At 39.6% G+C, this 11,020-nt stretch overlaps 1 protein-coding gene and 1 long non-coding RNA gene across 3 annotated transcripts in view; both read left to right on the forward strand.

The window, feature by feature from the left end:
* Positions 1–5,523: 5,523 nt before the first annotated feature.
* Positions 5,524–9,244, forward strand: LOC118423751. The gene is made up of 3 exons (XR_004832107.1): positions 5,524–5,603; positions 8,529–8,629; positions 9,142–9,244. It is a non-coding gene; the product is annotated as an uncharacterized LOC118423751 (long non-coding RNA).
* A 12-nt stretch (positions 9,245–9,256) lies between these two features.
* LOC118423752 (fibrillin-1-like) overlaps positions 9,257–11,020 on the forward strand; it is an 8,219-nt gene continuing 6,455 nt past the window's right edge. For both annotated transcript variants that reach the window (XM_035831958.1, XM_035831959.1), the window contains exons 1-2: positions 9,257–9,359; positions 10,026–10,203. In XM_035831958.1, coding sequence (XP_035687851.1) covers positions 9,306–9,359; positions 10,026–10,203 — 232 coding nt within the window. In that variant the 5' untranslated portion in view covers positions 9,257–9,305. The remainder of the gene's footprint in view (positions 9,360–10,025; positions 10,204–11,020) is intronic.

Consider the following 11,020-nt stretch of genomic DNA (forward strand, 5'->3'; position numbering starts at 1 on the left):
TAAAATGAGTTATTTTGGGATTTTTAGCCATTTTTAACTAAAAAATGTATATTTTTGGCTCCTTTGCCCTTATATTGAAACCACATGACCTAAAATTAGGCATGAAGGTGTGTAGGACAAGTGCCCACAGTACTTCATTTTCCCTTTGAGCAAACATTACTTCAAATTGTTGAATTTTGGGATTTTTCAAGGATGAAGATGGATTGCAATATGCTGTATTTGCTCCTAAGCAAATGTCGGCCTTTCTAGTGTTTCTTTCTTTCTTTCTTTCTTTCTTTCTCCTGTCAAATCTTCAGAACACGGTATCTCCCTTGTTCCTCAACCGAATGACTTGAAATTTGGCACAAGGGTAGAGTGGGCCAATACCCTCGGACGTTTTTTTCATTTTTTCCATATCTGTCTCTTAAATGATTTTATTAAGGTTTTTTGGTCATCTTAAGACCAAAACTGTATATTTGGGCCCCCTGTACCCTGGTATTATAACCGAATGAGCTGAAATTTGGTACAGATGTGCCTTGATAAGTCCCCCATATAGATTCAATATCAGTTTTGGTGTACAGTATAACGAAATACTTATTTTTGCGATTTTTTGGTCATTTTTTTTACCATAAAAGGACACTTTTGGCTCCTGTACCTTGGTTTTAGAACCGGATGACCTGAAATTTAGTATAGGAGTGCCCTAGACATATGCGCACATGGATTCAATAACACTTGAGGCATACGGTACAATAAAATGCTCAATTTTGCGATTATTTGGCCATTTTATGACCAAAAAGTACACTTTTGGCTATTGTGCTCTGGTTTTAAAACCAAATGACCTAAATTTTGGTAAAAGGGTGCACTAGATATTTATTCAAATGACACTTGTATAATTTTTGTCATAGACTACGTCAAAATGATATATTTGGGGATTTTTTTTGTCATTTTCCAATAGCCAGAGGGGTCAATGACCTTAAGGTCGTTGACCCCCAGCTGCAGATTGGACCTACTGGCATATATGTCTATTTAATCTAATTAGATAGGTAACCAATCACTTAGCCTGAATCTATATCCTAAAGAGGGGGGGTGGCAGCCAATCAGCGAGCCCGGTGTTATCTGGAAGAGTCTATTCTTACACGGAGGGGTTCGTTTTTTTTTTAAATTCATCATTGGACTGGTGAAGTCTTTCAGTGGATGCATTTTTGGACAGGTCTATTTTGCAATTTTACAGAATGTGTGCTGGAAGAGTCTATTCTCGCACGGAGGGGGGATTTTTCAAAATTCATATTTTGGACTTTGGTGACTTCTAGTTTGTCAAAGTCTTTCAGTAGGGTTATTTTTGGACTGGTCTAATTTGCAATTTTACATGGGTGTTCTGGAAGAGTCCATTCTTGCATAGAGGGGGCTTTTTTTTAAATCCATTTTTTGGACTTCAGTTATTATGTCAAAGTCCTATTTTAGCGGATGTATTTTTGGACTGCTCTACTTTACATGGAAGAGTCCATTTTTTGCACACGGAAGGGGGATTTTTTCAAATTCAGTTTTGAACGGGTGATGATTCAAAATTCAATTTTAGTGGAAGTGTTTTTAGACTGGTCTATTATACCTTTTTATGCACTGGGACCTTTTTTGCTAAATTCAATTTTGGATTTGGTTTCTTATTCAAAAGGCCAAGGTTTCAGTGGGAGTATTTCTGGACTGGTCTATTGTGCAAATTCACATAGGGTGCACTGGAGTCCATTCTTGAACGGGGGAATTTTGTAAGACTCATTTTTGGGTTAAACCGTCATTAGTAAAAGTGATTTTTCAAATGAGTAATTTTGAAATAGCCTATTGTTGCATGGGGAGGGAGATGGCTGAAATATGCTGTATTTGCTCTCAAGCAAATGTCGGCCTTTCTAGTATTATATCATATTATATTGCATATACATTATGCATTTGCTTTCAATTGTTACGTACCTACTGCAATCTAGCTTTGATTTGTTTCATCTTTTCAAATGTCTTGTCCATTAGGTTCGACATGGCAGAGGGAAGTAATGGGTCTCCTACTGCTGTTCCTCAGAACTTCGGTGATGGATCTCCTATTGATGTTTTATGCGACCGGGATATACGTACAACAAAAGAACAGTCCACAGCAAGCAAAACCAGTTTGGTCAGTCAACCGGAAGAAAACACTAATGAGAAGCCCTACATGTGTAGGGAGTGTGGGTACAGGACAGCTAAGAAATCTCATTTATCCGACCATATGAGAATTCATACCGGTGAAAAACCCTACAAGTGTGACCAATGTAACTATTCTGCAGGAAGGAAATCCCATTTGTATTATCATCTAGCCAAACACACTGGTGACAAACCCTACATGTGTGGGGAGTGTGGGTACAGGACGGCTCAGAGGTCTCACTTATCCCGACACATGCGAACACACACAGGGCAAAAACCCTTCAAGTGTGACCTTCGTGACTATTCTGCAGCAAGGAAATGCCATTTGGACCGACATCTAGCCAAACATACTGGTGACAAGTCCTACATGTGTGGGGAGTGTGGGTACAGGACAGCTCAAAAGTCACATTTATTCCGACATATGAGAACTCATACCGGTGAAAAACCCTACAAGTGTGACCACTGTGACTATTCTGCTGCACAGACGTCCACCTTAAAACAACACCTAGCCATGCACACTGGTGAAAGGCCCTACATATGTGGGGAGTGTGTGTACAGGACAACTCGGAAGTCGCATTTATACGAACACATGAGTACTCATACAGGTTATAAACCCCACAAGTGTGACCACTGTGACTATTCTTCGGCAACAAAGTTCAATTTGGACAGACATGTATCTAAACACACCGGTGATAAGCCTTAGTCTTACATGTGTTTGGGGTGTGGGTACAGACAGCTAAAAAGTCTGGCTTAGCGAAACATATGAGAACTCATGCTGGTAAATAAACCTACAAATGTGGCCAGTGTGACTAAATTAACCCTATTCAGACGGGGGGGGGGGGCTTTTGAAGCCTGCGCCAACTTTGATGTCCTATAACGCCAGAACGGCTTACGCTAGAGCCACCAAATTTAGTGAGTTTTTCTAAAATATTGTTAGCAACAATTTGATGTCGTTATTAGCCCCAAATCCAAGATGGCGGACCGTATGGCCAGATCAAGAATAACAAGCTAATTGTCCCTTAAAATCTGTAATTACCTGGTATTTTTGCATCAAAAAACATCTAAATGAATGAATTTAGTCTATTTCCATTGCCATTTGTGATTATTTGTTGCAAAAAAAGTATTTTTAAAAATCCAAGGTGGTGAATATAATATGGCGGAGCCCAACACGTATCTTAGATGTGCATGACGTCATTTTATGACGTAATTTTGACGTCCTTTTTATTGCTAATGGCAACGCAAGTCGTAATAAACATTATTATCCTGTTATCTGCACTTGTTGTTACATTTTTGTAGCATAACTTGAAGTTTTCTGAGAATACTCTTTTTTCATGGGTCCGGCCAATATAACAATTTGATGACGTCATAATGACATCATCTTACGGCAGTGTAACGTCAAACGTCAAATACACGTCAGATATTATGTCGACATCATGTCCTGAAAATTTGGTGGTCCTACAGCACGTCGTGTTAGAGTTACAGGACTTAGAAGTGGAGGGCCTCAAAAGCCCCCCCCCCCCCCCCCCGTCCAGGGATGACCAAAAAAGCCCGGTCTGAATAGGGTTAAGCTTGACTCAACTCACATTTGTAGCTTATCTATCTTAAAATATGAAGACTCACAAATGTAAAAAAAAACTTCCAGTGTGACCAGTGTGACTATTCTGCAGCAAAGAAGTGTAATTTCTATCGAAATCTAAGCTAACACTGTCACACACACACTGATGGCGTACCCTAAATATATGGGGAGTGTGGATAAAGTACGACCGAACACACGAGAATTCATAGTGGAATAAAACCCTTTAATATCTTCTTTGGTCAAGCATTGTAAAGCACAACCACTACATTATTTAACATTGGGATTTCGAGAAATCTAAGAAAACCCGTTTTTATCCAAACGGATACCATATCAGTGTTGTATGCCATCTAGCTCTAGTAAACACTAATGGAAAAATCTGAATGCGAAGGGAATGGAAGAAGAATTATACAACAGTAATTATATAATTGTATCTGAAATATCGTATGTAAATGCAGGAAGAACAATGCAATGTTGTGCTGGCCCGTTTGTCTATCCCAGATGTGCACCATCGCAGAAACGCCATTGTTTAGGCCGAGGTTTCCATATGAGTTGGCGCTCAGTCTCTCAGTCACTGGAAAAGGCACTTATCAACATGACACCACAGGATTATGTACAGTTGCGGCCCATCTCGTGCAGGGCGTCCTGTTTCCGCATAGCGGCGCAATAGGTACGCGACACTCTCCAGGGCTAAGTACGCCGCACTCGGAGCGTTTTACTGTATGCTGGGCCGATTTGAAGTAGAGGCGGTACACGGGAATTGGACACAGCATGGCAAAGAGTAGAACAGAAACTACCAGGATTGATGTACTTAATTTTATCATAAAGATGAAGATCTCTTTACAAATCAAGCTGTTGGAATAATTATCAAATGTCATCTTGTAGGCTTGTATTAAAACAAAAGAACAGTCAACTTGATACTGCCACCTAAGAAAAGTGCAATGTTTGTTGTGTCTATGCTTTTATGTTGTTTATAGATATATTCGACTTTTTTTCTAAGGGCCAGTTGTTATACGTCAACATGAAGTAAAGAACTAAGAAGACTATATTGTGAATGACTGACATAAAAAAATCACTACACATATGACTACAACTCTTTCCTAAATACTATATATGCCTTAAATTGTTGCTAAACTCAATGCACATACAGGCAAACGCACCTGTCCATGTGTCGAAGTAATTGACATGTTCCTGCTACTGAAAACATTTCACACACAATCTAGCACACAGGCCTATGAACACTATTCCCAGGCTAGTAAAAACATAAGGTACTAAACACCATCCACACACAGGTAAACAGTCTGCTCCCGGTGCCAAAAAAATCCAATCTAAGGTCAACACATCTTTTACTGGATATACATCGATTTTTAAGCCGCCGCCATTTTGCTTGTTCGCGCAGATTCCAGCGATGTTTCCCTCACGGTCCGCGCGGATCGAACATTTTATTAGAAAACCGTGTGGAATTAGACGAACAAATCTAAATTTTGTGGAGCAGGCATGTGGTAAAGACGCTAAGACTGTTCTTATCGTAAACAGGCATATCGCTGACCAGTACGAACAATAAAAGAGTCTCACGGTCATTTGGCAAGGTGCATTTAGACCGTTACGTGAAACGCGTACTTTTGTTACTCAAATGGTAACTTATCCTCTATAGATTTGTTTTTGTTTTTCTTTCTTTTAGTCCCTTCCCGCCATGCGTGATCAACTTTGCACTTGATATGTCTGTTGAAGCGTTTTCACAACAAGTCTGGATATCAGGTAACTTCTGTGTTGTATGTAATTACAAACGTCTTATTTCGTTCCAAGTAGTTGTTTTCCACTTACGTACGAATCCACCTGTTGATTCTAACTGGTTGATTTGTTAGGAAGATCTACACTTCACCTTCACCAGGTATGTGCGACTCAGATATCGCTTCTATAACAAGTAACTATACGTAGGCTCTCAGTAAATAACACCGTATGGGTATGCACTAGGGGTGGGTACCGGTACAGGAAATTCAGGTCCAGGTCCGGTTCAGGTCCAGAGGATCAGGTCCAGGTTCGGACCTGAACCTGGACCTGATTCAGTATGACTCATGCCAATGGTTCATTTCACTACAAAGAAATCTGTTTGGTGGAGTATTAGACTCGCACTGGCGTTTTAAAATCCTACAACGCTAACTGCACCTGTACGATTGGCTGTAAAACTTGGTACAAATGACTATAAACTCTTCTCTACTTCACTCTTGTTATTTTCTTCCACTTGCAAGCGCCAAAACGTGGGAACGCCTCATAAAATAATCTGTTAATTTCCTTATAGGTCCAACATCCGGTTCACCTAATTTTTTCAGGTCCGGTTTTTCTGGACCGGTCCAATGAGAAAAACCGGTTTTGTACCGGTACGCTGTACCGATACCCAGCCCTAGTATGCACTTTACGTGAGGCAGCTTTGTGTGTTGTACACTTACACAAAAAATGCACGGCGCTGCCAGATGCTTCCATTTTAACCGGACTGGTAGAGAACACTAACGAAAAGTTAAAGTGTTTTAAAATGAACTATGGGATCTCTGATATATTCTTTGTTCGAAATACACGGAAAAATGGGCTTAGTGAGTTAATCCTATCGCCCAGTCCTTTTAACGTGAATTTACCATTCCTTGTCTTGAATCATCACACGCTTTTGTCCCAATGTTATGCATACGTTTATATTATCGGTGACTAGGGGGAAGGGTCAGCCCTTAATAATCAATTTAGCAAGATCACTTATACTTGATACGTGACGATTGAGACAAAGTCGTTTTTCTTGCAATGAGTCTTCACCAGTTTAAAATTTAGTATTTTACAAGTTTACATGCCTTTCCTGACTGGTGCGGACGTGACAGCCACTACAGTTGGGTATTCCGCAACAGGCTAGAGACCAATTTGACCTAGCCCTGAGCCCCAGCCCCTAGTTCCGACCAGTTTGTGTTATATGGGGGGAATTTTATGTAAATATACAAGCATGTGTTCATGGCTATGGTATGTTTTTTTGTTAACTAAACGTTCTGAAGACCCGTGAAGTTGGCTTTCCCTCAACAAATTTACTTTTGAAAGACTTTGGTAGTTGCGTTAGCCGTACTGTTTACAGTAACCATGGTGATGAATAAGGGCACGTAGCAAAAGAAAATACGCATGGGAATTACCCCTTTGTGATCACCTAAGAATATTTCCCATCTTCAGCCCTATTATTGTCAGTGATTGGTAAGTATTTTGGGAAGAGTCACACTTTGCTTCAACCAAACAGGTAGGGACTTCAATTAGTTTTTGTAACTCTATCAGTTAAACTGAAGTAACTTCAGACTTTAGTATTCGTCGTTACTGAGCTTTGTGTCTTGATCTATCCAAAAAGCGGTCACCTAGGCACGTACCTTGAAGGTTCTAAGCAATTTTAGTTCCTGACACAATATCTAAGCTTCAGTCTTTGCAGAATTTTCTCGTCGTGTGCGGTCAATGCTATTAGCAAAATAGTTTGTCTGTCTTGTTTTCGAAAGCATAATTCTAGAGGCTATTGATAGATACTGATTATGTTTTGTAGTTGGGTGGGGCTCGGAAAAACGAGAAAAAAAAAGTTCGATGCTGGGCCCCTAGCCTTATAATTCAATACTGCTAAATGATGCAATTTTCACGCCTCCGTAATTTTGAATCAAAGTAAAACAAAGATATAAATCATGCCATTGAGTGTAACATAGCTTATAAGGAAATGCTAAAACAGTCCTTGGATCTTAATGAAGCATGCATTCATCTTGGAAAGCGGGCGTTACTTTATTTTTAAGCGTGCATTCCCTAGAAAACGGTACAGTCCTCCGAGGAAGCGAAGATGGGGAGATTTTCTGGACCCCCCCCCCCCCTAGGCCCAACCCCACAAAGCATTTTCTAGGCAATCTAAATATCCATGTGCTTGTGTGTGTGTTTGTATAATACCAGCAAGACTTGGGAATTTTTAAATGGATTGTATTGATAATTGGTATGTAAGTATTTATGAGACCTGGAAATGATTAGATTTGGTGCCGCCTAGCAACTCGTTACGGTACTGCTTTAGAACTTCCTGCTTTGATATCTCAAGTTCTAGACATGTTGTGGTCGTGATATTTGAGCGGTAGATAGCAATTGAGACTGGGAGTATATATATAAGTGGTGTCTGGGCCCCCTAGCGGATTTTTGAAACTGAAGGGTCTGGTTTAGTGTCAGACTCTGAAAGGGATAAGATGGAGTTGACCGTTCGTCGAGATATTTGGTAGGTAGATAGCTTACGTGATGCTTCATATGATTTCATTTTGCATAATTAATGAGCAAAACGTATTTCCCCGCTTCGTTCCATTATAGGAATATTGCAAGATGTCGCATTGGTAATTGAGAAAGAGAAGAATGTTGAGAGATAAATATTATACAAATGCGGGCCCGATTTGCATAATAAGTGAGAAAACGTCAAATCTCATGTAAATGACAAAATTTCTTACTTGTGGCATTTGGAAGTTATGTAAAGATAAAGGTCATTAAGCGTTAATTATGCAAATTACCTTATTTCATAAATTCTGAGGGATGCAATGAGTGCCTTTTGTCTTACCATAGATTCTGTACATCTGTTCTTTGAGTGGATTAGATGATCAACTAATATGATTTATGTAAATAAGGACAACATTTGCATAATTAGTGACCAACATAATTAAAACACCAGTTGTACAGGTTGAAAATATTTGGAAAAGGTATGGGGTCGTGACAGTGACAACGGTGACAGACTGCACGAAGGCCAGAACTGTTGATTATTCCATTATGTTAATTGGATTTCAATCTGCTCTAGGGCTCTAACGTACCCGACACTGGTGGTTTCTGTCATGTGGGCAACAATGACGTCATCCTATGTTATCCGGTTGACGGTGGTGCTTTTGCTAGCTGGACAAGGTATTTCTTTTTACAATTATGTCATAATACTAAATCCAGGTTGTATTTTATTGTTGTAATTCAAATGAATTTACTCATAATATTCATTGGTCGATACGAATGGGAACCATCATTAAGTGATAGTTCCCGTTCACAACTTTTTTTCTTTGTTGCTTTTGGACAGACGAGGACAATATGGCACTGCACTCATGTTTCATGGTAACTTATATAAACAGTGCCATGTACAAGGTAGAGACAGATGGTAAATGTAGTCTTTTACCTCCCCGACTAAATTCAGCTGGTATCCATTTATATACCTGGTTTAAATGAGGAAGGTCGTGTAAAATGGCTTTCCCAATGGCATAACTTTGGGGGCACGGCGGGCCCGACGCTCATTTACAACTTCAGTTTTAAAATATTATTTTGGTAAATAGGAGGAATATGAAATGACCTTGTTGTGTAAGGCTATGACTTTTCTTTAGGTATGACTTGTGTATAAATCCCAGGGGATTTTCCTTTAATCCACATCTCAGCTTATGGCGATGTAACGCGAGAACTTAATGGCTACCGCTACATGGCGATTACAAGCTCCCGCCGCAACTGGGACCAGGCAGAAGCAAGGTGTGTGTCATACGGGCCTTACGGCGGGCACCTCGCACGCATTACATCATCAACTCAGCAGCACCTTCTCACAGATATGGCATTGGGACATTCTGGAACACACTATTGGATTGGATGTACTGACCGACAGGTATGGGTCATATATGAATTCAAAAGGGTCATTCCACTCCAGAAGGGGGTAGTGTTTTCCTATAGATAATGTGTCAATGAATACATAATCAGCCGAATTTTCTGGAATTCACCTTTGGATGAATTGCACGATTTGTGTTTTGTAAAACAATATGACACTCACTAGACCCATGCAGACCATACCAATGCATTTCTTATACGCAGAGACACTTGTTTATCGTGCATATTTCCGGAATAATTGAGGATCGCTAAGCACACCGAGAAGGCAAATTGCTCATTAGATAGCAAAGGACACATAACAACACGAGATTTCTTAGCGATCCTGAAATTAGTTTTGTAACCTTACCTAAAAGTTATGCATTGTATTCAGCCATGGGATTAATTCAATAAGAGGGTACTTGGGGAGTTTAGTAGAAGACTGAATGCCTTTGAGGCACGTGGAGCAATTGGGTACTTTATCGTATAATGTGAATGCATTTATTACTTCATGAAATTGATACCTTGAAAATAACACTCCCTTGTGGAGTGGAATGCCCCTTTAATGAATTTTTACTTATTACACCGGTGTTAAGATATAGTTAGTTTATTTTTTAACAATTTTTTATGGACACAAAACTCTTTTTATACCATTATTACCCGATGATTATTACCTTCTTTGTTCCTTCAGATTGAAGGCATATGGCGATGGTCCGATGGGTCAAGTCTCAGCTACACAAACTGGGCTCCAACACAACCAGACAACGCTGATGGCATCCAGGACTGCGGAATTCTGTACAGCATATATGGATATGCACAATGGGATGATACGGAATGCAGTACTCCATACTTCTTTATTTGCCAAACAGGTAAATAATTTTATTGAATACTTACTTTCAAAGGATTTTTAGACGAAATTGTTAGGGTAAAGTGTGTAGAATCCTTGTTTTTGATATCAAATAATGACAATGATCTCAATTAGGGAAAGCGATAGTTATTTTATGTTCGAACATCCAAATTAAAATTAGCGTCACCAAGTCTTTATTAGATGCATTCGTTTTATTTACGAAGTGTTCTTGTAGCAAAATCATGGTGATATTTATACCTGGTAGTCCAAAAGAGACCAGTGTAGACTGGGGCTCTGTAGTATTGCACAAGTTGTATCTGGGTCAAATCATCTCTGAGACACACTTCCAGACAGACCACAAAGACCGTAATAACAAAGGAGGGGGTGTTGTCATGTACATAAAAAACAATATTCCGTATAAAAGACGGTTTGACTTGGAAACCCCCGAAATTGAACTTATCTGGGCGCAAATACACATTCGACACACACAGCCAATCTTGGTAGGATGCCTATACAGGCCTCCAAGTGCCAAGTTGGACTACCTCAACAGAATCATACAGGCATTTGATTTGGCGACAAATACAGAACAGGAAGTATTAATACTAGGTGATTTTAATATAAACTGGACAAACATGACCTGTACCTTAAGAGACAAACTTTACCTAGAGTCGACTGCATTGAATATTAAACAAATGGTTAATCAAGCAACTAGAATAGTCAAGACTTCCAAAGGTCCAGTAAACTCTTCTTGTATAGATCTAATTTTTTCAAACAGGCCTGAAAACTAACAAGCACACAGTCCGCCCCTCTAGGATGTTCAGACCACAATCTTATACACA

This window comes from Branchiostoma floridae, chromosome 10 (assembly GCF_000003815.2).
Source record: "Branchiostoma floridae strain S238N-H82 chromosome 10, Bfl_VNyyK, whole genome shotgun sequence".
Taxonomy (NCBI): Eukaryota; Metazoa; Chordata; class Leptocardii; order Amphioxiformes; family Branchiostomatidae; genus Branchiostoma; species Branchiostoma floridae.